Source organism: Chlamydomonas reinhardtii, chromosome 9, assembly GCF_000002595.2.
Source record: "Chlamydomonas reinhardtii strain CC-503 cw92 mt+ chromosome 9, whole genome shotgun sequence".
NCBI classification, from domain to species: domain Eukaryota; kingdom Viridiplantae; phylum Chlorophyta; class Chlorophyceae; order Chlamydomonadales; family Chlamydomonadaceae; genus Chlamydomonas; species Chlamydomonas reinhardtii.
This window is the reverse complement of record NC_057012.1, coordinates 6131222-6157599: the sequence shown is the minus strand read 5'-3', so window position 1 is coordinate 6157599 and position 26378 is coordinate 6131222. Positions and strand designations below refer to the sequence as shown.

Below are 26378 nucleotides of genomic sequence, written 5' to 3'. Positions count from 1 at the left end.
ACTGGGTGTGTGCAGTATGGCTAGAGTCCACCAAATGTGGCGCAGGCTGGGCGGGCGGCATTGCCTGGGCAGGGCGGTGGCTGGAGCCGCACACGCTCGCTCCCCACCCCCTGCCCCACGCTCGAATGATCCCACCCAGCCAGAGCACGGTGCATCCAATCCACCACGGTCCTTCTCATGCTCCGTACAGCACTGGGCGTGTGCAGTATGGCTGGAGTCCACCAAATGTGGTGCAGGCTGGGCGGGCGGCATTGCCTGGGCAGGGGGGGTGTCTGGGGCCGCACACGTCGCTCCCCACCCCCTGCCCCACGCTCGCATGGCCCGCCCCGCATTGACCCCGACGTAGCTTTTCGTGTGCCCGGTATCGTCCCCCAACTGCAAGCGAACACTCCCAAGTGAGAGCTGCAGCATCAATTGAGCCTGCCGAGGAGGGTTGGCGTGCCCCCGTTCAGAGTCGCTGCTCCCCCTGCTGTCTGGTCGCTACCCCCTCCCACCCCCCAGCTTTGCCTCCCGCCGGCCTGCCGCCCTGCCGCCCACCCCCGCGCATCTGCCTCCCACGGCAATACCCATTACGTTTCGCTGGCAGCGAGGAAAGCACCGCTCGCACCAAGGGCCACCGCCCAAGCGCTAGTGATCGGGGTCCCCGCAAAAGTTGAGCTGCCATAGCATCCCCAAAGCTGCAAACAATACATAACGATGCTTATGTATATCAACTGCATCGACAGCTGCCCTGTATCTGGTGCCAGCGAGCTGCACTGCCCGCGAGATGTCCCCGGAATGTTGTCGGGGCCAGCTGTCGCACCGGCCTGGAGTGACAATACTGTAATTTAGCATTAGTATAGTTGATTGTTATGTTACGTGGTTATATGACAACCAAAGCCCACTGGCCCAGTGGGTTTGCTGTCCACTGGCTTAGTGGGCCGGATGGTGACGGTAAGATGATTAGCTAGGCGTTCTATATTTATCTGCAGGACCCCACCATTGTGACTGTAATAAAGTCAATTTGCACAAGCTAGCCTAGAAGGGGAGCTCCGTGTTGCCTGGCCCTAGTTGCCACCGATTGCCCCCAGTTGTTGCAAGAGCGAGCTTGCTGTGTGTGCAGCTTTACTGGCAGGCCAGGCCCGCTCAGGAATGGACATTGAGGAAGAGCACGAGGGCTACGGCGAGGAGTTGGGCGAGGGGGAGGAGTATGAGGGTGAAGAAGAGGCGGAGGGCGAGATGGACACAGAAGACGAGGAGTACAACCTTACGCATTTTGGCATCTCGCAAGCACTGCCGGTGCCCGAGGGGCCTCCTGACTTCAGTGCAGGTGGGATTAGCTCTGCATCAGTTGCGGTTGCGGTGCGAAAGTCCCGGAGTTGAGAGGGATGGGGTAGGGGGTCAGGAGGCAGGGGGGTCCGGATTGTGCAGGCGCGTGTGCAGGCGCGTGTGCATCGTGCAACCACACCCGCTCCGCGCGCCACCTCCCGCTCCTCAACACGCCGGCAACCCTCCCCCCGCACCATGCGTAGCTTCTCATCTGCTCTACAACCACTTTCTACTTTCCCCACGCAAAACACCTTTCGAGCCGAGTCTCAACCGACCCGCTCCCCGCACACACGCACGCCGACAGGCCCGCCTCAAACGGCCGAGGAGTACCTGCAGTGGGTGCGCTACGAAGCGGCGCAGTGTCCTCGCGTGACGCGCAAAGACGTGGATCCAGAAAAGCTGGCTTCCTCCAAGCGCCAGGCCCAGGACCAGAATCCGGATTCAGCTGATGCGGCGGGCGACGGCACCTCGGAACCTGGATCCAGCGGGGCCGCGGCTTCGGGTGATGGGGCTGGCGGCGGCGGCGGCGGTGGCGGCAGCGGCGGTGGGGCGAGCCGGGGCCGCCGGCGCGGCACGGCGTTTGCGGCGCAGGTGCCTCCGCCGGTGGATGCAGAGTGCCAGGACTGGGCACGGCCCAACCCCAAGTGGCTGACTGTGTTCCTGCAGGTGCGAGGGCTGGGGGCTGGGGGCTGGGGGCTAGGGGTCGGGGATTTGGACGTGTGGTATGAGAGTGTGGCTGGAAGAGGGGTGGCGTAAACCCGCACACGTTCATGCGCCTGCGTGCGCCTCCTCTCATGCTCTAGCATGCCTCATGCAGCTCGGGGTCTGCAAAGCGCCAACACGCACACCACACCACGCTGGACCCCACTGCCGTTGCGCCCCGGCCTGGCCCCCCCCCCACCCACCCACCCCACACACACGCACACACCTGGTGCCTGCAGGACTTTGCGCGGCTGCGGCAGGCGCTGGCGGCCATGCGGCGGTCTCACGTGCAAGGTGGGTGCAGGGGCGGTGGGGCAGCCGGGTCACCGGGTGGGGCAGGGGCTTTGGACAGCCAGGCATGGAGCGTGCGGTCAGCATGGGTGGGGGGCTGTATCGGGGGAAAAAGGACCAGGTGCGAGAGTCATAGAAACATTGGGCTTTGGTTTCGATTTCAAGCGTGTCGTGTTACATTGGGGAAGCTGCACACGTATGTGGTGGGCGTGGCGTGTCTACGTGTTCACCCGGCCCCCACGCACGCATTTGCACGCCCTCCCCTCACAGAGCTGTCGGCCACTGAGCTGCCCCACCTCGACAACGTGCGCGCCTGGGACCGCCTGTGCTTCGAGCAGTGGCAGTCGCTGGAGCAGCAGGAGCAGGGGCAAGGGCAGCAGCAAACAGGACAAACCGCTGGAGGCGCAGGAAGTGGGACAGGCGGAGGCGGTGACGGGCGGGGGACAGCAGCTGGAGGAGTGGGTGGGAACGGGGAGGAGGAGCAGGAGGAGGAGGAGGACGCGGGCCCGCCGCCGCCGCCACCGACGTCATCCCCGCCGCCTGGCGCTGGGGGGCAGAGTGGCGCTGGTGGGCACGGTGGCGGCGGCGGCGGTGGCGAGACGGACCGGCTGTGTGGCCCGGTGGTGCGCACCGTGCTGGCTATGGACCAGGTGAGAGGGCGTACACACGTGCGTGCATGCACCGTACGTGTTGTAGGCAGAGGCGCCGTGCTGTTGGTGGGCAGTACCGCAGCCCCGGCCACCTGTCGCACGCCCGCCGCCCATCAGCGCGGGCTCCAACCCGCCCCGGAGGGCCCCTCCCCCTCGGCGCATAGCTTGTAATCCGTGTGTCATGAATGAGTGACGACGGTCTACGCCAGCTCCCCCTGGCATTAGCTTCCGGCCCTGCCGCAACCCACCTGCCGCCTCCTTCCCCCCTCCCCTTCACTTCTTAATAATTACAAATGTAACTCCCCTCCCAGGTGGCGGTGGGCTGCCTCCTGCAGCGCCACGTGGCACAGCTCTCCGCATTGCCCCTGCCCTCCCCACCACCCCGACCACCCGCACCCGCGCCCGCGCCCGCACCGGCCGACGGCAGCAGCAGTAACAGCGGCACCCCCAGCGGCGCGGCCAACGGCAGCAGCAGCCGTGGCAGTAGCAGAAGCAGCAGTAGCACGGCTCTGAGCTACATGCGCTGCCAGTGGCTGTTTGCGCTTGCGGCGGTGCTGGAGCGGCCGGTGCCGCCCGACGTGTCCGCGGCACTGCGCGAGCTTGTGAGTGTGTAGAGTAAGCACACGGGGAAAAGGTCGACGCTGTGCATGCGCGGGTGATGGAGATTCTAGTTTGGGCCAACGGACGGAAGGGATGGGAGGTTCATGGGCCGAAGCGTGGGCGTGCTCACGCAGCAGCCAGGACTGTCCCGCGTGCGGGCATTCATCTCTTTGGTCATGTTGGCGATCACCCCCCCCCCCACACACACACACACACACACACACACACACACACCTCCCGCTACAACCCTGCCGCTGCACCCACGCATCCGCAGGTGCGCCGCTGCTGTGCGCTGCGCGCCGGCCTGTCCCGTTCCGACGACCCCTCCCTGCCCCGGCTCAACGTGCTGCTGGCGGTGGCGGGCGGCTACTTCGGCCAGGACGAGCACCTCAGCGGTGCGGCGGCGGCGGCGGGGCTGGCAGACCTGGCGTGAGGGGTGCTGTGGCGTGTGTGTGTGTGGGGGGGGGTTGAGGTGTGGTGGTGGAGGCTGAGGTGGTGGTGTGGGGGTGAGGTGGTGGTGATGATGTCACGTGTTGATGACGCGTGGGCTGTTTGTGGTTTGTGGTTGGTGACGGTGTACATATGACGATGACCGTGTTGTTGCTTTGGTCCTGGTGCTGTGCGCTTAGGCGCGGCCTCACGCCCCAACGCCAGGCCCTGCGGCCTGCGTTGCTTGGGCACTAGGGGCGTGTGCACACGCTGGGTGGGACTGTGGGAGTCGTTGTCAGCTCTCTGTGCCCTAGCCTGACGTAGCGTAGCTGAGATGGTTCGTGGACTCAGTTACTGCGCATGCGGGATACAAGGGTGGTGCTTGTGTAGTGGCGCCTGAGGGAGGCCTGTAGTTGGTTACGGGCGGGGTGGTGCCGTAGTGCGATGGTGGGATGGGCAGCTGTGACTCGGCGTCTCCGCCCCTAGCGATTCGCTGCGTGCTTTGAAAGTACTCTCTGCCTGTCGCAATAGCCCCAGGCTCACTCGTCTTTGCTGCAAGTCTGGCTTCCAACTTCGCTGAATTACTTCCATCGTTACCTCCAGTTACCCTGTCGCTCGCCAAGAGCTCGCAATTGTAGCTATTTTAAAGGACGTCGATGATGCACTGCACGAGATAGCGAGGCAGGACACCAAGGCCCTGCTATCTCCTTGGAAGGACTCGGCCATGGCTGGATACCCGTCAAGGTCAGGCTCGAGGCTAGCATGCTTCAATTCTTTCGCGGCAAGCAATGAATGATTTTGCATTCATTCGCAGAGGAGGGCTCAGCTCGCGGCAACAGGACCAGGTCACCATAAACGTTGGCAAGTTCGACTTTGATAGCGAGGTTGAGGGACTTCGCGGTCATGTCAAGAAGATTAAACAGGTAAGGCACACGGTATGGCGCACGGCCGCGCTCAGGAAGATCCCCCCTCAACCATCCAGTTCTGGGATGCCTCCTACTGCTCACCACGGGCTGCTTGCACCTGGCCACCGCAGCTCTCTCTGGCCATCGAGGATGAGCGGAAAGAGCAGGGGGAGATCATCAACTCGCTGGTGGGTGTGGGTGCCAGTGGGGGACGGGGGGGCAGCCGTTGGGAGGGGCCAGCGAAGTCAATGGGAGGCTGTAGCACACGCTCAGGCTGCTCGTAGCTGTTCAAGGAGCGGCGGAGCGGCTACGCCAGGTCATTCCTACACCATGTGACTTCGGGCTGGAAAGCTAAGCAACACATGCTCACAGAGTTGGGTGGGGAGGCCGAGCGGCTGTGGCAGAACCGCAGAAGGCTGCCGCCGGGCTGCCCAATGCCCATCCAACACACCCCCACCCTCAACCCCTAGCATTCCCGCCTAGTCCCGCCGCATCTGGCCACGCCCCACGTAATCCCATCCAGCCCCGGTCATTTATCTGGCCTACATATATACATCTGCACAGGAGGACACCATGGAGCGCGCCAAGCTGGTGATGCGGCGCGCCATGGGCCGGCTCAACATCGCCGCCCGCCAGGCGCGCTCCAACCACATGCTGTACCTGGTGCTGTTCGCGGTGGCCATGTTCACGGTGCTGTACGTGCTGGGCAAGGTGAGGGGGAGGCAGGGAGAGGGGGCAGGGAGAGGGAGAGGCGGGGAGGGGGGGAGGTATTGGTTGGGAGTTGGGAATAGGGGCATGCGGTGAGTACAGTGCCATGCTCCGTTGCATGAGCTGCGCAGTGGGGAGAGGGGGGCGCCGGCCGGTGTTCGCGGCGCACTGCTATGTGTGACGTGCGGACCGACGGGCGAGCCCGGCCTGCAGCAGCTGTTTGGAAGCACGGCGGGATGGAGGGGTCGGGCGTAGCGGCCCGTCTGGGTCCGAGTCACCAGCTCTTTCTTGTGCAGCAACCGGGACTGTTGTTGTTGGCGTTGCAATAGGGGTACCTTGGCACGTCCTGGGAAGCGGGACGAGGCAGCCGGGCCGGGGCTGGCTCGTTTGTAGCTGGCTGGTCCGATGCAGCGGGCGGGTCTTAAGCGCGAGTGCAGCTGTGTGTGTGGCCGGTGCCGGCGCGTGCCTGCCCAGAATCCCCTGCATGCTGCAATGTGCGGCCCTCAACCTGGGACGCCGTGGTGCCGCCTCCTCTTGCGCCCTGCTCGCAGGTGTACCGCATCGGGCGAGCGGTGCTGGGCGGGTAGCAGCACCAGGAGGCAGACCGGAAGGAGCTGGAGGAGCAGGGCTGGGGCAGCGGAGTACGGCAGAGCAGGCTGGGGCAGGCGGCGCTGTGTTGGATGGGGAAGACGAAGTGGAGAGGTAGGCGCGCATAGGAGCATCCGGCGTGGAAAGCTGGCGGTTGTGATGTGTGGAGGTTGTTGTGGACCTCGTGTGGTGCTGGTGGTGCTGGTGGATAAGTGCCGGGCGAGGACGTGTGCGTGTCACGCAATGGAACGAATGACTTGATGTTTCGCCGGAAGGTTGCGGGCTATGAAACTTGTAACACGATAGCTACAGCTACACGAAGTAGACGAACCTTTGTCGCCGACCTGCTTTCCTCCGGCACGATCGCTTTTGAAGTGAAACACCGCAGGCACAATGCAGTCCGCACGCCAACGTGGGCCACAGCTTATTAATCTAGCGATTAGGTTTTCCAATGAGCTTGCATCTTGCGGGGGCGTGATCGGTGCTCTGCGTCAAGGTGGGAGGCTCGAGATGGAGGAAATGCCGCTTGTCACGCATGCCGCGATAAGCCGATGCCTGACGCTGGGAACACGTTACTACATACACAGGAGATGCGATAAGGCAGGGCCTCGCCCAGCAACAGCGGCTAATTAGCAGCGCGCTGGCGTCGCACTACGGCGGGTTGGCGCAGCAGCTTGCGGTACGTCCCCTGGTGGTGTGGCCGTGGTCAAGGGCAATTTGCCCGTTCTAGCGCCTTCCCCCGGCATAAGTGTTTCCCAAGGAACGGGAGTGTCGCCTTCCCAAGGAGCGGGACTGTCGCCTTGTGGTGGGGGAAGGCCGTAGAGGCACGTATCACCCTGATGCAACCAGGCCTGTGGTCTCTTGCCGCCGTGTGCTTCGACGTAACGTATTGCTGTTAACATACGCTCCTGCAGGAGTCTCCGATTGGTCTTCAGGGCCTCCGATCCTTCGCCGCGGCGGCAAGCGCACAACAGCAGCCCCAGCAGCAGCAGCCGGGCGGGCAAAAGGACAAGGTGAGGGAGCGGCGCGGCGCGCTTGTCCGGCTCCGGTGCTTCAGGGCCACCGGTGAAGCATTCACTGAAACGAGGAACAGCATTAATCAATGTGAAAGGACCGCATAGGGGGAAGCACGTGGGAGGAAGGGAAGGGAGGGGCACTTTGGGTGGCGAGAGCGCCGGGAGGCCCGATTGCCGGCAGGGGGAGCGAGTGCAGGCCGCAGCGGCGACGCCAGCAGGGGCGGTCCCTTGCCTGCAGTGCGGTCGCGGCACATCAGCAACAGCGCGCTGCCATTGGAATCTGGCGGGCTGCTCCAGCACCTGCATAGCCCAGCAAGGCGCACGCGACAGCTGGCACGCGGCACGCGGCACCCTTCCTCGCGCACCCACTCCGGTTCTGCGTGCTCACCCCCGAAACCCTCCCTCCCCACCCCGATGTACCTTTCCATCTGCTTGCCTTACGTAACGCTCGTACGCGTACGACGCAGTACGACTCCCTGGAGCTGACCCAGGAGCGCATCGACTCCATCACGGACAAGATCCCTCAGCGGCCGGTGGGCGTGGTGGAGGGCACCAGCTACACAGTCATCATCCTGGCGGCGTTCGGGGTGAGAGGGGGATCGCTGGAGGGGGGGAGGCTTGTGCCTGAGTCCAAGGAAAGGGTGCGATCCTGGTCAGGAAGCCCACCCAGTCGCGAAAAGGGGGGAACGAGGGGGAGTTACGGGGCGGAGGGAGGGGGGGCGGAGGAGGGGACCAGCAGGGGGAGTGGGGAGATGGATGGGCGGTGGGGGGAGAAAGGGGAGTAGGGAGAGAGACAGGGGATGGCGAAGGTGCCAAACGAAGCCTCCAAAGTGGGGAGGGGAGGGGCAGAAACATGGACGCGGCGGTGAGGCAGGCAGAGGGACCGCGGAATTGCGCCGGGTCTCGCTTGCTTTAGTCTCGGAGCCAACTGCCCCATCCTTCAGCTGCAGTCCTCCCCTCCTCCCCATCCTTCCCTGCTCCTCTCCTCCCCGCCGTCATCACCGCCGTCGTCTGAAGCAATCATGCCTGGAACCCTCCCCACCCTCCCCACCCTCCCCACCCTCCCATCCTCCCCTCCGCCCCCACCAGGTGCTGGCCTTCGTGCTGTACCAGGTCCTGTCCAGCCTCATCTTCGAGCCCACCGCCATCACCGCCTTCAACGCCACTCTGGAGCGGCTCAAGTCCGACCCGCGCATCACCGTGCGCATCGGCGAGGCGGGCGATATCCGGGGTGAGAGCGACAGCGCGTGTGGGGAATGGATGGCATCCTGTCGGAATGGCATGGCGATGGGGGCCGCGGCGCTCCGGGGGCACGGCCCAGGGACGGCCCTGCGGCGGGATACCGTGCCGGACCTGGACGAGCAGGTTGCTTGCCATCGCGCTGCGAGAATTTTGTCGCTGGTGCGGTACTTTCGCCGTGCGTTGCTCTGCGGTACGGCCGCCGGCTGACGCGGCGCGCCCCACTCCTGCCTCTGTCGTGTGTGCGTGTGTGCCTGTGGCTGCAGCCTGGGGCAGCAACAGCGAGAGCCGCGTGGCGCGGCAGCAGATCCCGCACCAGATCTACAAGGACCAGAACGGCGTGGAGCACGTGCGGGTGAGAGGCGGCATCATCAGGGATGCTGTAGAGGTGCTGCAGGGGTGCTATGGGGGTAATGTGGGGGTGCGGCAGGGGGGGTATGGGGATATTGAAAGGAGTGTGCTTTTTGCAGTTACGTTAAGACGAGAGTTCAGCGAACCCGGCTGGTATTGGAGGGTGGAGGAGAGGTAGGGGAACGACCCTCGGGGTTCTGTTCAAAGGGCATGCAGCCAGGTGCTTTGGGAGTTTGGGGCTGGGCGGCCCGGGGGAGAAGTGGTTGACTGCTGGTTTTTACGGAGGGGGGGCGCGATAGGGGTGGCGGCAGCATCAGTAGTCGCGGGACGCGAGTGGGGCAGCTGATTGACGCGGGTCTTTCAGTGGCCGCTGACTTACTGCCGTATTGCTGCGTGACGTTTACACTTGCTGATCCAGTGCGCTCGCTTCATTGTGCCTTGCCCACGATCCTACAGATCCAGTTCTACATCAAGGGGCCCAGCGGCACTGGCCAGGTGGAAGGGGAGGGACAGGGAGGTGTGGCGTGTGTGTTTTGGATGCACACGCGCGCGTCCACTCGTTTGGTACCTGACGCGGTACTTTCATGCGGATCCCTTGCAATCACACACACCCGGCACAGCAGATGCTCGTGCATACACCACACATAGCACACCGAAACCGTGGTCCAGCTTTGCATGTTGCCATACAGGCCCGCAAGGTGCCTGCCTGTATATATATGCGTCAAGAACCGCACTAGGGTCGGCAACAAATTTGCGTGTGCTCACCCGCCCGCCTGCCTGTGCCTCTGCAGGTGAACGCGGACATGTACAAGGACCCCACAGGCCTGTGGGCCTACACCTACCTGCTGGTGGACGCCTACCCGGCCTCGGGCGCAGGCAGCGGGCCGCAGCGCCTCACCATTGTGTCGCCGCCGCGGTAGGGCAGCGGCAGCGGTACGGCAGCGGTACGGCAGCGGCAACAGTAGGGCAGCGGCAGCGGTAGGGCAGCAGCAGCGGTAGGGCATCGGCAGCGGCATGGGACGAGGAGGTTACTGCAGCCGCCACCGTCACCACTGCCAGGAGGAGGAGGAGGATGGCGTCAATGGCGACCATGTTGTTGTGTTGGGAAGGAGTGGAAGGAGTGGAAGCAGTGGCAGAGGCGACGGCGATCATCAGTGAGGAGGTCGATGGTGATGTTGATGAGGAGTTGGAGACGGTGGGAGCAGTGGGGATGGGAGGCGGAGCGGTGACGGCTAGGCCTGGCGGCTGGCGGCAGCTGGTGTGCAGGTCTGCAGCTGGGATGCAGAAGCCCGGGTGGGAAGGTGGGCAGGCTTGGCGTGGGCTGGGTGACGGGGCTGAAGCTAACCCGGCGGCGGGGCACGCGTGCGTGGGAGCTGCTGGTGGCGTGCTGAGGAGGGGGCGCTGGGATGGGCGTGCAGATCCGGCACAGCAGCCAGAGGCAGCTGAAGGCGCGGCCTGGGCCGGGCTCATGATAGTGCAGATGCAGGAGGGCGCGGCAGTGCAGAGCAGGGTTCGCAGTTTTGCATGCATGCCTGCACCACAGAGCAGGCGGGGCAGGCTTGACAGGGACGCGTGGAAGGCAGGGCAAGGGCACGTGTATGAGAGGAAGAGGGGGCCGTGTGGCTTTCGCGGTTGAGCGTCGTTGCGCGCGGGAGTCGCGGCATCGGGTGCAAGCTGGTGCAAGCAGGCGGCCGGCGTAAGGCGGCCTAGCTGGTATGGTATGCCTCTAAGCCGAGTGCGGGCGAGTAAAGGCACGAGTAAAGGTGTTATCTGTGATGCATACTCCTACCTTTGGCCAGTGCTCATGGGAGGGCAACGTGTGCCTTCAATAAAATCATGCTCCGTCACTGTTGGGATGGAATCGGCCGCAGGCAAGGGGTCGACTGCCTGCAGGTGCGCATCGGCTATGCTATCCGCGCGGTGTGGCGTCGCATTGAGTCTGTGTGGTGCTATCGCCTTGGCCGGGCGCCCGGAGCGTGAGGAATGCGCGTCAGCAAAACATCGACACAACCTGCCAGCTACCGTCGGTACAGTAACAGCGCGCGAACGACGCACCAATGCCTTGTCCCTTCTTGCTACGCATTTATGTGGGCACGGGTGGGAGCCACACACATCGGGACTACGCTTTCCTGCCCCTTGCCATGTTCCATCACGAGCGCGCGAACGACGCACCAATGCCTTGTCCCTTCTTGCTACGCATTTATGTGGGCACGGGTGGGAGCCACACACATCGGGACTACGCTTTCCTGCCCCTTGCCATGTTCCATCACGACCGCAGGCAAGGGGGGTGGGGGGCGCGGGTCCGGCAGGGGGGTTGGCGTGGGGGCTTGGGGAGTGTGGCCACTCGGGATGAAGATTGCCGCGTGACGGTTAACACGTCAGGGCCCACAAGAAAACTGTCTGTTCTTTTGCCATTCGATACTGTATTCGCAACAAAGTCAAGCTCAATTTACAACATTATCCAAAGCTACGGTATCCACAGCATTTAGAAATGGCCGAGTCTGCTGGAAAGCCTCTGAAGCACCTTGAGTTTGTGCACACCTACGCGCACAAGTTTGCGAGTGGTGCCGCTTACGTTGAGGGCGGCTACCAGAAGGCCAAGACCTATGTTCCCGCGGTCGCTCAGCCCTACATCGCCAAAGCCGAGGAGACCTGCCTAGCATACGCCGCTCCTCTTGCGACAAAGGCGACGGACCACGTAAGTGAATTCATCCGGGGTCTCTGCCACCGGGTGGCCTTGGAAGCCGACTCGTCGACTCCGCAACACCCCCTCCGGTTCTGCCCGAGATGCTGACTTCCTGGTGCTTTGAATGCTTTTACAGGCAGAGAAGATTCTCCGGAGCACCGACGCACAGGTGCGTGTCAGCTGGCTCAGGCTTGCGTGAGCGAGGTTCTTGAAGCGTCAACGCCTGCATACTGCGGAAGCTGGCCCACCTGTCCTCCACACCGCGTCCAACGAATAGCGTGCGTCATTGTTTTTCGACGCCTCAATGTTGGCCTCCCTGAGGCTCCATTCCTCCGTGGGCCTGGCATGCCGCTGCGTCCATGCACGCAGCGGCGGACGCGGTGCTCCCTCTTCGCGGCCGAAGCCGTTTCCTACCTCTCGGGCATCATTACAGACTCGTCCCACTGCTGCTAACGGCCTCGTTTCAGGCGTGTCCCTCGGCCTTCCCTCCCGAGCTTCCCCTCCAGCGCTTCACGCTCAACCTCCGCCCTCCCCTTTCGTCCCCTCCCCCCTCTCCTCTCCTCTACACAGCTGGACGCGCTGTACGCGGCCTCCGCCAGCTGGCTGAGCAGCTCCCAGAAGCTGGCCGACTCCAACATCGCGGCCTTCAGGGGCGCCGCCGACAAGTACTACGACCTGGTCAAGTCCACTGCGCAGCACGTGACGTCCAAGCTGCCCACCGGTGAGTTTGCGTTGTGCTGTGCGGGTAGAAATTGTGTCCGGCGCTGTGATGGACAAACACGCGGATACAGGGTCGACACCGTTGCGTTTGCCTTGTGTACCTACTGCCCTGGCGCTGTGTGTGTAGACTGGGGTTTGCGGCTGCTGCAGATGCCGAATGCTTCTAATGCCCTATGGCACTATGGCTGCCGCGTATGTCGGAGTTGGGCGGCCCAATGCGTGGCAGTATAATTGCACGCAGTGCTGTCAACCTGTCGGAAATCTTCCAAACCTGCTACCAATCCCAGCATCCATGGAGTCCCTTCTGCCTCACCCCCCTCCCTATCCACAGACCTGTCGGTGGCCAAGGCCCGCGAGCTGCTGTCGGCCTCGCTGGAGCAGGCGAGTCCCTCCAGCAGAGGCTCGGCGCAGACGGTGCTTGCCTGGGTGTTGCTCAGCGCTTGGCGGGTGTCGTACCGCGCATGCATCATGGCCTACAATGCTTACAGCCAACCTCCTGGCACCCTGGCGCATGCACCCCTCACTCTTGCACGTGTCCTACCAAGCCATACCTTGTGCGTCCCCTTCCGTGGTCCCTGACTCCTCGCCCCCTCATCCCTCCCTCCTTAACCCGCCGGCCAAGCAGGCCAAGGCTCTGGCTGACCCGGACGCTGCGGTGGCGGCGGCGCTGGATGCCTGGACCAAGTTCGCAGCCATCCCGGCGGGTGAGTCCCCTTCCTCTATGGTTGTGAAATGTGTCAGACGACGAAGGATGACAGCTATACCGTTACCGCGCAAGGCAAGCAGCAGGCGTGGCCCCCCGACATGGCCCTCATTCCATGTTGATTCCTAGCTGCGGGGGGAAAGTCGCATGGGATACCGCACGAATGCCCACGTTTGTGCGTGTCCTGCCGTCCCGGTGCCTCCTGATACCAACTATGCACCCCGCGCGTCATGGGCTCATGGCTCGGCGCCGCTCCCTGGTCTTGCTGCTGTGCACGCTCACCCCTGGCGCCTCTGCCGCCGCACGCCACTGCCACCTCCCCGCAGTTGCCAAGGTGCTGTCCGCCGCCTCCCCGCTGACGGGCAAGGGCGTGGCGGCCTTCACGGCGGCACACGACCTCCTGGTGGTGGGTGGTGGGTGGTGGTGGGCGCGGGGCGCGGCGGCGGTGTGCGTGTCATGCATGCGTACGTGGGGGCGGAAGGGCGGGCACCGGTAGTGCAGCGATAGAGCGCACGCAGCAGAGGAGCCGTAGCTTCGATCCTTTGCCTGGACACGCCTCGTCATGAACGCCCACCCATCCGCGTACCTGCCCGTTGGCCGACCTACCCGCCTCCCCCCTGCCGCCCTCCCGCCCTCCGCAGCACTCGGCGCTGTACCGCTACGGCGTGTCGGTGGGCGCCTCCACCCTGGGCTGGGCCACCAGCACCACCCCCTACAAGTGAGGTCAGGGCAGGAGGCGGGGCAAAAGTGGCAATGCCGGCCTCGCGGATACCGCTGATGCCGCACTCTCCTGCCATTACGCTGCCCGTTCCCCCTCTTCAAACTTGTAAATTAATCACTCCCTTCCCCATGAACGGCTACAACCCCCACTTACTGTACCTGGCTACACCTTCACTTCTTAAATAATCATGAATGTAACCCCCCCCCCCGTGCCTGCAGGTTGAGCGCGGCTTACCTGTACCCGCTGGTGCAGCCCGTGGCGGACCCCGCGCTGGACAAGGTGAGGGCTTATGCCGCCGGAGGGGAAAGGGGAAATGTGCCAGAGCCTAACGGGTAGTTCAGGACATGAGGGTGGATGGAGCTCCCATGTCTGGGAGACGGGTGGGGCTCGGGGCCTGTCCTGCCGTGGGTGCAAGCTGTGCAGCGGAGGGCCGCCGTGCAACCCGGCCCCTAGTACTAGTAGGGGCAATGCTGTGTGCTCAGAGGTGTGGTACGGTGTCGTGCCGTGGTAAGCTTATCATCGCCAAGCCACACCCGGTCCTCGTGTGTGAAACACACACTGACATCAATACATACTCGCTTCCTCCTTCACCACACGCTCACACGCGCACATGCACACGTGCTATATCCCCAGGTGTCCAAGAGCACCTACGTCAACGCAGCCATCAAGTACTGGGCGCCCGCACCCGTGGCGGCCGCGTAATGCCTTGTGCTATGATGCCTTGCCACAATGCCTTGCTTGGCAAGCTGGAGAAAGAGTCGGATTTCGCGTCGATGGTGGTGATCTTGTTTGACAGAGGGAAGTCTTGTCGCCTGGATAAGACAATCTGGCGTTGCGTGATCCGGCCGGCGCTGGGCTGATGGGCAAGGCAGCCGGTGCAGGGCGTGCAACAGGCGCGCCGTGTCTGTGCTGAGTGATTCGCAAGTAGTGCTCATGCGCGTAATAAGCAGGCCAAATGCGTTGGAGTGGAAGTGCCACAGTCGCCTGGAGGTACAGCGGAATGTACATGTATGATACGGGTGGTGGCTAGGTTTCAAGTGCGGCCAGCGCACACCTTTCCACCATCGCATTCTTTTAGCACAGCATTTGAACTAGAGTTCAGTGTGGTTGGCTGGTGTTTGAGGCGGAGGGGCCAGCTCACATTTGTTCTGCTTTGGAGCGTAGTTACTGGAGGCCCGGGAGAGAGACTGAGGGAGACTCCACCTCATTGCTAGAAGGCGATCAAATGGTGCATTTGAAGGGGATGTGACGGATATCCGGCATGTGCAGAACACTGTACATACGTGATCCAACAATGCAAATAATCATAGTTTGTTACACTAATAACTCGTCATATGCCTTGGGCGCCCTACGCCTAACACGGCTTTTGCTGCCTTAAAAAGCAACGGCTACTTGTAACATTCATTTGTCATGCACACAGCAAACTGTCCCTGCAGCCACTGCTACCTGCCACGCTGTTAGTCCATTCTACGCTGTCCAATATCAAGCCTACATGATAAGCCGTGTGAGGGCGCGACCTGCTCTCAGCATGTCAGCAACCTTCCCAATAACCCACGCCTTCCATCCAACCCTCACGTCTCCCTGACGTGCACATGCCTCCACGCCTCTATACCACCCCATCACTACCAGCAGCCTCACGCGCATCAGCAACGTACAAGCGGCATACCGTTATCAGGCCTCAAGCACCGCAGGCAGAGGCACCACAGTTGACAGTTGGTGGTCAACAGGGCGTTAACTGCGACCTGGGTACCGCCCCACGGTACCGCCCCCACTGTCGCTGTATGTGCGCCTGTGCGTGCTCAACGTACACCCTCCTCCATCACACAGCGCTCGCGCCACAGCTGTGAGCACCTCAAGAACCGCACCGCTGCGCCGCTGCCCTGTGCTGTGTCAGCGTGCAAGCCTGCGCGCTCAGTGCTTGGCATGGCCGTGGCCGTGGCCGTGCTCGTCGTCCCAGCCATTCTGCTGCACGTCCTTCTCGAAGAAGTAGATGTCACCGTGCTGGAGGTAGGGAGAGGGAAACGGGGGAGGGAGGGAGGGGGCGAGGCAAGTGAGACACGACCGGAGTCAGGGTAGGAGGCGCGACCGGCGTTTGCCATGTACGGGTGGGGGATACAGCCGGATGCACATGGCCGGTGGAGCCAGCTGCTGCCAGCCAAGTCGAAGCCCTCCTCGCAGCCCTCAGCTGCCACCGCGCACACGCGCGCTGTGCTCGCCCGCGGTGCAGCTGCCTGCCCCGCGTTGCCGCTCACGGCGTGTGCGTCTCCCGACCATGTAGCATGAGCCCCAAAGCCCAGCTCACAAGCTGCAGCCCGCCGCCCTGCCTTGCCACCTCCGATGCCCTCTCCCCTGCTCCAGCCCTGCCGATCCCCGTCCTCGCCCCAACGCCCTTCGCTCGCGCCACGACAGTTCCCGCCCCCCCTTGCTCCTTCCCCACCCGCCACCCCCACTCACCCAGTGCTCCTCCGCGTTCAGGTAGAAGTGATACAGGCAGGTGAACCTGCGGTGTGACACGGCGAGTGCGGGGAGTTTGGATTTAAGTGATGTGGATGGGTGGCCAAGCATTACGTCATGCCTTCATGGCCCTGCGGAGAGCGCGGCCAGAAGCGGGTGGCATGCGTGCCAGGCCCAGGTGCGGCCATGCCCAAAAAACAATGGTGTGCGCTCGATTCCTTAACCAGCGAAGGGTGCGGCCGCCCGCCCGCGTGGTCGGACGCCCGCGCGTGTGGTTTTGACCCCCCTCCCCCAGGACCCGACTGGAGCGCCGCTCCCTGGGCACCCCACAGCGCGGCCACTTGAAACGCGATGGCTGTGGAACCACCATTACTCCCAGGAGGACTCGCGGCTCCGAGGTAGAGAGCGAGCGAGCCTCGCCAGGCCGCAGCCCTCACCCTGCGCCCCCTCCCCAACGCCGAGCACGCTGCACCAACTCACGTCGCGCCCGCGCCGATGAGCTTTGACAGGACAGTGTCAAACAAGTGGAACTCCTTCTTCATCGTCACGCCAGCGTAAGTGATGTAGTCAGCGCCCTGCAGCTCGGGCGGCACCGGCTTGCCATTGTATGTCCGGTGGTAAGCGTTCGCGCCACCTCCAGCTGCGACGCACACACATATATTTAGCACTCCATGCGCACGCTGGAACGTCCATCAAGCTGCAAGCAGGCAGAGAGGGTGCGAACGAGGTCCTCACCCATGCGACGGACTTGCTGCGAGCCAGCCTCAGCCACCGAGTTGCTGGCACCCTTCAGGGTGCTAGCCGCGAGCGTGGCAGCCCGTCGGAGCATTTTGGGGCTAGCTCGCTTCCGTCAGAGAGTGATTTAGAGCAGCAAGACTGAACGCCTAGGCTTGGTATTTCCTAGCAGTGCAGTGTAGTCTACAAATAGCTCAGAAACTCTGGCACGGGCGATTGAAAACCACCATGCAAAATTTGGCGTGTTTGCATGGGGCGCACAGACCTCTTGTATTGTTAGTCCGAAAAGCTGTCCTGTTGTTATATATCATCGCCGCACTGATTGAACGCCCTTTCTCCACTCCTGGACCACAGACTCTTCGGCATCCCGCCTGGTCCTCACCAGATCACGCCCGTTTGAAGCTGTAACTAGCCTCAACAGCCTACATACAAGTACAGCAAATATGGCGGACAAAGAAGAGGAGCGCGTGCTTCAGGAGTTTAGCGAAATGCAGGAGAAAGTCCTCGTCCAGTCGGAGTTCATGAATCGGGTAATTTCTCAATCTCTTGGACGGAATTGGGTGGTGAAACAGAGGAGCTGCGCGCGGGGCCGCGCGACTTCCCGCCAGGCGGCTCAGGGACTCTCCCGCTCCCCGCCGTGACCCTGTGCGCGCGGGCCCCCACCCTGGCCTCTCGTGCTTGCCGTTAGCGCCTGCTTGCATGACCGGCCAGTGCGCTCGACACGTCTTGTTCCTAAATTCTTTGTCCCTACAGACAATGCAGCAGGAGCGCATGGTCGGGGTGCACAGGCAGCGCGCCGTCCTGACCAAGACGGAGCTCTCGGGGATGCCCGACTCCGCCACCATGTACAAGAGCATTGGCAAGGCGTAAGTACACAGGGGTCGATGCATGGGTTCCAGATACGTGTAGTTATTGGCTCCATTCGCTGGGTTGGAGCTTCGGCGCGGGGTGGGCTTAATGTGCGGCTCATTCCAGGGCGCATGGCGCTGTGTGGCGTTGCCGCCAGCAAGACTTGCACCGGTGCCACGTTGGAAGGGGCCAGCGTGTTGCGGGTTGGCGCACAACTGCCGTGTGCGACGGCTGTGGCTCGGTCCACTTTCAGCGGCCCCTGCCCCATCGATCCCAAGAACCCCACGCTGCAGCCTGCACGCCTTTCGACCGGGTCCCGGCACACCATCACATTCAGGGACACCCTGCACGCCAACAGCCTGCTCCGAACCCATGCCATGCACCTGGTGTCCATCTGCGCTTGCTCACGCACATACTCCACAGGTACTTTGCAAGCCCTAAGGCCGACATCCTGAAGAACCTGGACGACACGGTATCGCAGCTTGAGAGCGACAGCAAGAAGCTGAAGGACCAGCGCGAGGCTATCGAGCAGAAGATGAAGGACACGGAGGCGCAGATCCGCGAGCTGCTTGCGCATTCGCCATCACTGGTGCGGCGGCTAGGCGCCGTCAGCATCCAATAAAGCGACGGTCATCGCGAGGATGCAGTTTGGTTTGCATCTGTGCGTGGTCGTAGGCTGGGGGGCGGCTAAGCGCGGTGTGGCGTGCTAAAGGGTGCCGGCTACTTCAGGGTGGATGGCAGCGGTGGCTCTGCAAAGCGTTTAGCAGGAGCACATGATGCCCACGGTTTGCATGCAGGGAAAAGGATGGTTTGCATACCCTATCGGGCAGGGGCTATAGATGCTTTGACGTATGCAAGGCTGCAGGGTGTGTGGGATAATACCAGTGCATGGATGGTGACGGCGCGTGTGTTGAAGGCCCAGGGCTTCACGGTGCGGAGAAACCAGCAAAGCCGCGTTCATGACACGTATTAGCGACTCTTTGGAGGTCGCAAATTGCGAAGGGCAAAACAGAGCCGCGCAGTCTGGATCCGCTCTCGGACAGCTGCTTTACAGGCAGCGCTGCAAAGCATACCTTCGCTATGCCAATATAGTATTTCACACAGACGCTACAAATGGAGGCCCCAGAAGCCCCGCAGGACTTGACCATCGTTCGGTCCGACAATTCACCAGAGAGCTCTGCCCCCGAACCTGGGCCAGCTGCCTCCACAAACAACGAACCAGTATCATCAAAATCGCAAGTAGAGCCTGCTCCGTCGAAGCGGAACAGTCGCGGTGGAGCGGGCCGGCGAGGGATGGACCCAGCTGCACTGCTCTTCGGCGCGGCAGGCTGCCTCATTGCAGCTGGATGGCGTGCTTTTCGAAAGCAGCAGCAGCAGCTGTCCCAGGCTTGTGGTAAGTATGGTGGTGAGGGTTTTGGGGGCCACCACACTTGTCGGTTGCTGACTGGGGACGTCGCCCTAAAACACAGAGCAGCTAAAGTCGGCCGAGGAGCGGCTCGCTGCCAAGGAAAAGGTCCTGGAGCGGGAGGTGGAAGAGCGCAAGCAGCTGCAAGTAAGCGCGTGTGTCCACAGAAAGCCCTTTGCATACCGGTACGCTGTCCGGGCTTCGCCCCACGGCTCCGCCCTCTCTCGCACCCCTCGCGCTGCACCGTTTTTGAACACGGGTGCGCCCAACAACAGGAGCTGCGGGCGCAGGAGCTGAGCCAGCAGGTGCAGGACGCACAGCGGGAGCTGGAGGCGGCCCGTGACGTGTGCCGTGCTGCGGCGAATAAGCTGGAGCAGAGCATGTGGGTAGGGCAGTTGGGCCTGCTTGTCAGCCCAAATGTTTGGTTTGAGCGATCCAACCTGTATGCTTTCATTCCTAGACATGTAGGTGGACTCACATGGGCACTGCAGTGCTGCTGTTGAAGCCAAAGAGCGCGGTGCCGCTGCTTTCCACGCCGGGGCCACTCCACCCCGCGCCGCCTCCACCACTGCCAAGCCCCCCCCCCCCGCACTGCCGCTCCTTGCCCTAAGTCCCTGCTGTCCCTCACAATCCCACCGCCCCCACATCAACACCAAACCTTGCCTCCAACCCTCTATTCCCCCCGTCCCTCCACCCACTCCCCCGTCCCTCAACCCCATCCCCACCCCCTTCAGGTCCGACCTGTCTGTGACGGAGACGGAGCTGCGTGTCGCGCGCACGCAGCTGCAGGGCGCCGGCCGCGACCTGGCGCTGACGCGGGTGCAGCTGGAGGCCACGGAGGGGGAGCTGGGGCTGACGCGCAGCGCCAACGAGCTCATGAAGGTGGGCGGGCGGGAGGGTGGAGGAGGCGGGTGGGAGAGGGCGTGGGGGATAGGTGATGGGTCGTGGCTGGCTAGATGACGTATGGGTGGGTGGGGTGGGGATGCTAGAACCAGACGCAAACTCAAGGTTGGGGAGCGGTTGGGGAGCGGGGCGCGGAATGCGGGCGGGGACAGGGCATGCCGCTGTGGAGAGGGCTAGTGTGCGTGCGGAAGGGTGGGCAGCAGTGCCAGGGTTAGTAGGTAGGCGGTAACACATAAACCGCGTGAAGTCCCATATCGGGCTGCGCACTTCACAGCGCGCTGGTTATGACTAGACGCCATGACCTCGCCACCCCACGCTCTCCCCTCCTCTCTCCTCCCCTCCCCATCCTCTCCTCTCCCCTCCTCTCCTCTCCTCCTTTTACCCGCCGCCCCCCAGCGCGAGGTGGACACGCTGCGGCGGCAGCTGCGCGAGGCGGGCCAGCAGCTGGAGGGCTACATCCTGGTCAGCCGCAGCCGCAAGAACCAGGCGGGCGGCCGGGCGGGCCGGGATGACGTGGACGACGACCTGGCGCTGCCCTCGGACGGAGCCTGGGACTTCTGAGGAGGGCGGCCGGGCGGTGGCGATGGGACTGGTCACTGGTGTGAGAAGTGGTGGTGATGACAAGGCGCCTGGGACTGTGACGGCCACTGCCAAGTTGATGGTTATGGTGATGATGACACGCATGGGATGCTTGGCCGCGAACGGCAAGGGCAGTGTTGGGATGGATGGCCACATCAGGCAGGCACGCGGCGCACAAATGCTTAGTGCGGCATGCTTGTGGGAGAGACGCTCTTGTGGTGGCAGGGCGGCGCCAACGCGCCCCGCCAGGTGAGGCTGAGGCTGATGAGGCTTGCCGGGCTGTTGCAGGGCCTCGGGCGGCCTGCCTTACCGTAGGGATTCGGGCGGCAGTGGTTGGTTGGTTGGAAGGAGACGGCTACCGTAGTCATGCAGGGTACTGGAATGGGCACGTGGAATGGGGGGCTGTGCACACACGGGATTATTACAGCAGGCACCAGACACACGCCAAGCCAGGGGTGCGCCAAGCTGTAATGGCATTCGTGGACCGGTACTCATGAGAGGGGGAGACGAGTTATTATGGGAGGCCTGTGACTTTCGCGGAGCCCGGCGAGCCGGACGGGTGGGTATGGGTGCCGCTCCGGGGCGAGCGGGATGCTTTTGCCGTGGCTACGCGTCTGCGTGTCGTGTGACCCACGGGGCACAGCCCGACGCATTCGACGCGGGTAAATGGCATGCATGTTTGCGCAAGATTTTTTCTACTAACGTTTCACAGCACTCGTGTTGGATTTGGGCGAGGGGTCGGTTGGGGTCGTGACGTCAGGGCGGCCCCGCATCGCAGACGCGGCCTCTAACACCGTCCCCAAGGTCAACAACACGCGCTTTCGATCTGCATAGTAATTTGCAACCCTGCCGAGCTCTCTGACAAACAAACTTGAAGAACAAGCAGCAGCAGTAGAGCCGCAGCAGAACAGTTGCCGTCGCGGAGCGCCTCCGAGACACGACACACGCAGCAACAACAACAGCTCACGCAATGGCCAGCAAGCCGACCTCTAGCCAGCCGGCGCCGCCCGCCCAGAGCAGCCGCGCGCCCGCTGACATGGAGATCCCGCGCGACCAGGTGCGTGTGAGCGGCGGCGGTGGCGAGCGTCGGTGTTGGTGGTGGTGGCGAGCGTCGGTGTTGGTGGTGGTGGTGAGCGGCGGTGGTGGCGAGCGGCGGCAGCACAGCAACAGCTTGGTGTGGTGTGGGCGACTGCCGTGTGCCGTGTGCCGTGTGCGTGGCTGCGCGAGAGACCGCCGTGGCGGTGGGAATGGCTCGTGCTGCCACGGACACGTGTGTTGAGACCCGCCGAGCAGGGAAGAAAGGGAAGAAAGGCCGCTGTACGCCGCCATCGCCGCGACGCCATCCTCGCGCCCCTCGCCCCACCTACCCGACGTGTCTCACGGCTGCCCCCGTGCCCCGCCCCACCCCGCCCCACCTTGCCCCCGCAGGACGTCCTGAAGCAGGTGGCTTCCCCTATGGCCACTGCGTCCTCACACCTGGACCCCTACCCCCACTACATCATGAGTGGAGCCTGTGAGCGCTGCGTGCGGTGATGTGGTGATTGTTTGCTCGTGGGGAGTTGCCGTAGTGGCAGTTGGGGTACACAGGGTATGGTCTGGGCGGATTGGGTTTGGTGGGGGTGGGGTTGGGGATCGTGGGGGTGGGTGGGCGGCGGCGGGCACGGCGGCGGCTGGCGTGCGGCGGCCGGCGCGAATGCAGGGGGGGATTGTGGGGCTTCAGGAAGATACGGCTACGGCCACCTCACCCGGCTACCTACCCAGATCTGTCCCCTGCTGTGTGTCCGGCCAGGCGGCGGTGCGGCCTTCTACGCCTACAACACCATGCGCAACCCGCGTGTGGCGGCCATGGCCGGAGGCTTTGGCCTGGCGTACCTGTTCGCCGGGTGGGTGGTGGGTGGGTGGGTGGGTGGGTGGGGAACTGGGTCGATGTGGATGTGGACTGGGTGGGTGCGGGTGGGCACCGTGAAAAGAGCAATCGCCTGGTTTGCGGTTGGGTAACTTGGGTTGCCTTCACTGTTGCCAGCAACACAGAGCGCGCCTCACCAAGCCTTTGCTGGGCTCCGCGGCTGCACCCATGCACCCGCTCCTACATCCATCCCTCCCAGCCCCTTACTCCACTTGCCCTCCCAACCACACTCGCCCCAAATATCTTTTCCCTTCAACCCCTTCCCGCTAACCCCCCCCTTCATATTTGATACACACCATCCCATGGATGGCTACCCCCCACCACCTCACCCTTCTCCCTCGCAGTCGGCTGCTGGTGACGGGCCACCCGCAGCTGGGGTACGACATCGGCACTCTCACCTCCGTGGGCGTGCTGGCCACCGCGCTGCCGGCCGCCCGCGCCACCGGTGACGCCTACAGCGTGGCAATGTCGGCGCTGGGAGGTGAGCGCGGCGGAGTGCGATGCGGCAGTGCGATGGGGCAGTGCGATGGGGCAGTGCTGAGGGTGCTGGGGGCTGGCGAGCTGTTAGCTGACACCGCCGTGCACACCACACCACACCAAATCGCATCAGACCAGGCCTAACCAACTAACCCGATGCCGGTCCTGGCCAGTCACGCAGCAATGTTTCGCTGGGCCCACTGACCGCCGTACCGCTGACCGTCCGTTTGCCATCCCACTGTCTGCCCTCCCACCCGCTGCGCTCCCCTCCCACTGCTCATACCCCGGCGCAGGCATCTCGGCGCTGGCCAATCTGCTCAAGAGCTACCAGCAGCGCACCGGACTGCCCCACGAGATGGTGGAGAAGAGGTGATGCGACCCGGCGGTGGCGCGGTCAGGGGCGGCAGGCAGGCAGGCGGGCTGGCATGGCCTTGGGCGTGGCTTCAGGAGCGCACTGGCTAGTGCAGGAGTAGCAGGAGGTGTGTACATCGAGGAGCTTGGTCGCAGCTAGCGGTGCCAAATGACGGCGGTGGTGGGCTGTCCACTGCCAACCGTGTGCGGTTGTTGCGGGCGGGACGTATGGCAACGGAATGCACACGGAGGCAGGTTTAGGGCATTGCATGTTTGAGTTGCTGTTCGAGGAGTTGTGGGTAGGTGAGGAGGGCGTGGGAACGGGGGATACGGCATGCACGCCCGCAGCTGAGTACAAGAAGATAGATAGCAGAGAGGACATTGCAGAGACATGCTGACACATGTGCGCAAGGCGCAGATAGAGCGTGCCCGCGCCAGGCATCTTGCTGCCGTGACGACCCACATGACGTATGTGCTATTGCAACGCAACCTATGTGCGTTTACGCTTCGACCTGAAGTGGCTCGAGTCGCCTCACGCGCAGCTCCCATCCCCCAGGCTGTGGAAGAACCGCTCCATAATACCGTACGACTTGATTGCGTGAGGCGTGGATCAAAGTAGAACAGCAGAATCTTGCAAGATAGCTCCATCAAAGGCACCCAAATCCGCAACGTTTGCAGCGCAGATTCGCTACCTTTATCCCAACTGGTTATACGTCACGTCTATTCCAGGTGCGTGAGCCTGCACGGATGAGGTCTGTCAATCAGTTATGACCAACGGTCCAACGAAAACGCAACACTTGTTCAATGCCCGCATCCGCTCCGCGTCCGGCGGGAATATCCATCCTGCAGTAACTTCAATCAGTCCAATACTCAATTCAGCCGGAGTCCCTGAGCTGCAGATCATCAAGCATGCATGACAAGAGCATGCGCACAAACTCCTCTTCCTCAGTCCCACAGACCGCGCGCTTCAGCAGAGCCCAACCACCGCCAACACCATGACCATCGATCCAGTATGATACAGGGATGAATGAAAGACATATTGGTAATCGGGGCCGGCCGGCCATCCGGCCAGTCGCATACATGCACCGATGTGTCCCTCATGTCAGTCGTGCTGTCAGCCAGCCAGGCCAGCGGTGCCCCCTGGCCCAGGCCAGATGGCGTGCAGACAGAATCATACGCGCCTAGCAGCCCATGTCAGACGCAGCCGGCCGCATTCATGCCATCCCATGCGGGGGTGCCCCTGGGGGGCCAGCCCTGTTGTCAGCCAATCCAGCGCAGACGTATCCGACATCGCAGCTCCCAAGCCACACAAGTACCGTACTTCCAACGCCGTGAGCACCTTGATGGGTGCGCAATTATGATGAATACACGCAGTCAAGTCCTTCTGTTCAGCAACAATCGCGTCAAGTCTGCGTGCAGCTGCAAGATACCGGTAGGGTGCCTGCACTCAACGGGTCAGGCCGGCCCCGGCTCCATGTCAAAAACAGAAAGGCCAGACAGCAGCCTGCGCGCGCCTGCCCGTATAAACTACACACTGCTGCCATGCGGTCGCACATGCGCCAAATCAAGGTATACCCAGCTGACGCTAGGCCGCGGTGAAGCCTCGAACACACGCATTGACTGCCATGGTCGCTATCACCGCCCATGGATCAGCCACAAGCTGACGCGTGTGTGTTTTGTCAAGCAGCCAGCCCAGGTACTATATATGTTCCACACACGAGCGCCGGATGCTGTTGCCAATGCCCACGTCGTGTTCGCCGCCGCCGCTGCGGCGGCAGCCGCGGCTGCGGAGCCGCTCAATGCTACCACGCCTGGTGTTTGCCGGTCGGCACCGCCCCGCCCCAGCCTGTCACCGGCACCGCGCCCTGCGCCCACCCATGAGCCGCCGCCGCCATCTGCTGCGCTTGTACGGGCACATTGTAGGAGTCGTAGCCATAGCCCTTCGGCGGCGCCTGGCCCTGCACCCAAAGGACGAGGCAATGCATAGGCGGCCGTGGATCAGTGCTGCAGGATCGGGAGGGCGTTGCCACTCGGAGAATAACAGACATGATAGAAAGCAACCAGAGCGCACAGACTGCAGGGCTTCAGCAGCCTGTTGAGCCCAAAGCGTATGGTTGTACTCAGTGGGACAAGAAGGGATAACCGGTGCCTAGAGGACAGCCTACGACCCTAACCTTCACCCATCCTTCCCTGTCTGAGTGACCGGTGGCCCTAGTGGTCGAGAAGCCCCAGGAGCTCTAGATCCCCCCTGGAGGCCCCCTAGGGGCCCGGGCGTTGGCCTGAGACTCCAGTAACGACGCGCGCGCCGGCGCCAACGCGCTGACTCACCCAGGCGCCTGCCCCGGCGTTGCCGGTGTCCCAGCCCGCGTTCGCAGGTGTAATGCCTGGTGGCGCCGCTGCATGGTTGCCCCGTGGAGCCTGGTGCTGCTGCGGGGCGGCCATGGGGGGTTGTTGCTGCTGCCGCGCGTTCCGCCGGGGCTGCTCCGGGTCTGGGTGCGTGCTGTGCTTCCGGTCAAACATGCAACCCTGCAGTGGTCGTCAAGGGAAACAGGTGTGACTGGCACGTACGCAATTTCTTCTGTGGAATGGCATACGAGGCCGGATGCTGGCACCCGGGGCCGTGGCGATGGAGAAACCGGGCTGCGCTGCATCCTGTTTTTGTCCCCACGCACCACGATGGAAAGGGCAAAAGTCACGACGAATCCTGCTCCAGCAACGGCCCCGCCGATGTAAACAGCTGTGTGCACAGTGTTCTTATTCTGGGCAAACGCGCCTGCAGGAGGAGAAGGGCGCGGGAGGATTTGGGGTCAGCGAAACCACTGTGTCCAGCAAAATTGGGCCCGTATATGATTTTTGTGACATACCTGGAACCATCAAACTCCATGCTACCACCACGGCCGCGACGCCTAACGAAAGCCTAGAACGCATGTGAGTCCAAGTGGTGGAGTCAACGCGCTGCCGCGCTAATGGCTAATATGGATACTATATATTAAAAGTGTCTGACGCGCCCCACGAAGGACAGCGGTCAGGTCTTAGTTGCGGCCGAGCAAAGTCAGCGCTGAGTTTGCTACGAGTTGTTATTTTTCGTCAACTAGAGACAGG

The 26378-nt window shown here is 62.9% G+C and overlaps 9 protein-coding genes across 12 annotated transcripts; 7 read left to right on the top strand and 2 right to left on the bottom strand.

Annotated features, from left to right (window-relative positions):
- Positions 1–864: 864 nt before the first annotated feature.
- On the top strand, positions 865–4450 carry CHLRE_09g405650v5 (uncharacterized protein). Its single transcript, XM_043066162.1, has 6 exons — positions 865–1309; positions 1613–1974; positions 2250–2304; positions 2572–2951; positions 3263–3553; positions 3826–4450. The coding sequence occupies exons 1-6, from the start codon at positions 1132–1134 to the stop codon at positions 3982–3984; spliced, it is 1425 nt and encodes a 474-aa protein (XP_042921458.1). The 5' UTR covers positions 865–1131; the 3' UTR covers positions 3985–4450.
- A 54-nt stretch (positions 4451–4504) lies between these two features.
- Positions 4505–6491, top strand: CHLRE_09g405600v5 (uncharacterized protein). The gene is made up of 5 exons (XM_001697618.2): positions 4505–4724; positions 4795–4903; positions 5017–5073; positions 5450–5596; positions 6145–6491. The coding sequence occupies exons 1-5, from the start codon at positions 4705–4707 to the stop codon at positions 6178–6180; spliced, it is 369 nt and encodes a 122-aa protein (XP_001697670.1). The 5' UTR covers positions 4505–4704; the 3' UTR covers positions 6181–6491.
- A 53-nt stretch (positions 6492–6544) lies between these two features.
- Positions 6545–10950, top strand: CHLRE_09g405550v5 (uncharacterized protein). The gene is made up of 8 exons (XM_001697617.2): positions 6545–6677; positions 6769–6860; positions 7096–7194; positions 7665–7784; positions 8287–8428; positions 8703–8791; positions 9244–9282; positions 9579–10950. Exons 1-8 carry the CDS (start codon positions 6575–6577, stop codon positions 9705–9707), a joined length of 813 nt encoding a protein of 270 aa, XP_001697669.2. The 5' UTR covers positions 6545–6574; the 3' UTR covers positions 9708–10950.
- Positions 10951–11204: 254 nt separating this feature from the next.
- CHLRE_09g405500v5 (uncharacterized protein) lies at positions 11205–14140 on the top strand. Its single transcript, XM_043066161.1, has 9 exons — positions 11205–11485; positions 11610–11642; positions 12044–12194; positions 12525–12574; positions 12819–12897; positions 13223–13302; positions 13538–13614; positions 13836–13896; positions 14041–14140. Exons 1-9 carry the CDS (start codon positions 11279–11281, stop codon positions 14068–14070), a joined length of 768 nt encoding a protein of 255 aa, XP_042921457.1. The 5' UTR covers positions 11205–11278; the 3' UTR covers positions 14071–14140.
- Positions 14141–14142: 2 nt separating this feature from the next.
- CHLRE_09g405450v5 (uncharacterized protein) lies at positions 14143–16993 on the bottom strand. Its single transcript, XM_001697553.2, has 4 exons — positions 16807–16993; positions 16552–16711; positions 16072–16117; positions 14143–15618 (listed from the first exon to the last, which is right to left on the bottom strand). The coding sequence occupies exons 1-4, from the start codon at positions 16898–16900 to the stop codon at positions 15529–15531; spliced, it is 390 nt and encodes a 129-aa protein (XP_001697605.1). The 5' UTR covers positions 16901–16993; the 3' UTR covers positions 14143–15528.
- Positions 16994–17084: 91 nt separating this feature from the next.
- CHLRE_09g405400v5 (uncharacterized protein) lies at positions 17085–18736 on the top strand. The gene is made up of 3 exons (XM_001697615.2): positions 17085–17336; positions 17560–17672; positions 18079–18736. The coding sequence occupies exons 1-3, from the start codon at positions 17250–17252 to the stop codon at positions 18275–18277; spliced, it is 399 nt and encodes a 132-aa protein (XP_001697667.1). The 5' UTR covers positions 17085–17249; the 3' UTR covers positions 18278–18736.
- Positions 18737–18784: 48 nt separating this feature from the next.
- On the top strand, positions 18785–21250 carry CHLRE_09g405350v5 (uncharacterized protein). 2 transcript variants are annotated; one of them, XM_043066160.1, is made up of 5 exons: positions 18785–19048; positions 19125–19207; positions 19336–19442; positions 19795–19942; positions 20360–21250. In XM_043066160.1, exons 1-5 carry the CDS (start codon positions 18949–18951, stop codon positions 20522–20524), a joined length of 603 nt encoding a protein of 200 aa, XP_042921456.1. In that variant the 5' UTR covers positions 18785–18948; the 3' UTR covers positions 20525–21250. The 2 variants fall into 2 exon arrangements, with proteins under 2 accessions (XP_042921456.1, XP_001697666.2); XM_001697614.2 differs by having other exon boundaries at positions 20360–21025.
- A 124-nt stretch (positions 21251–21374) lies between these two features.
- On the top strand, positions 21375–23640 carry CHLRE_09g405300v5 (uncharacterized protein). 2 transcript variants are annotated; one of them, XM_043066158.1, is made up of 5 exons: positions 21375–21599; positions 21971–22055; positions 22332–22425; positions 22793–22929; positions 23219–23640. In XM_043066158.1, the coding sequence occupies exons 1-5, from the start codon at positions 21513–21515 to the stop codon at positions 23296–23298; spliced, it is 483 nt and encodes a 160-aa protein (XP_042921455.1). In that variant the 5' UTR covers positions 21375–21512; the 3' UTR covers positions 23299–23640. The 2 variants fall into 2 exon arrangements, with proteins under 2 accessions (XP_042921455.1, XP_042921454.1); XM_043066159.1 differs by lacking the exon at positions 21375–21599 and having other exon boundaries at positions 21995–22055.
- Positions 23641–23643: 3 nt separating this feature from the next.
- On the bottom strand, positions 23644–26356 carry CHLRE_09g405250v5 (uncharacterized protein). 2 transcript variants are annotated; one of them, XM_043066156.1, is made up of 4 exons: positions 26141–26356; positions 25949–26049; positions 25605–25802; positions 23644–25234 (listed from the first exon to the last, which is right to left on the bottom strand). In XM_043066156.1, the coding sequence occupies exons 1-4, from the start codon at positions 26202–26204 to the stop codon at positions 25079–25081; spliced, it is 519 nt and encodes a 172-aa protein (XP_042921452.1). In that variant the 5' UTR covers positions 26205–26356; the 3' UTR covers positions 23644–25078. The 2 variants fall into 2 exon arrangements, with proteins under 2 accessions (XP_042921452.1, XP_042921453.1); XM_043066157.1 differs by having other exon boundaries at positions 23895–25234; positions 26141–26324.
- Positions 26357–26378: the final 22 nt, after the last annotated feature.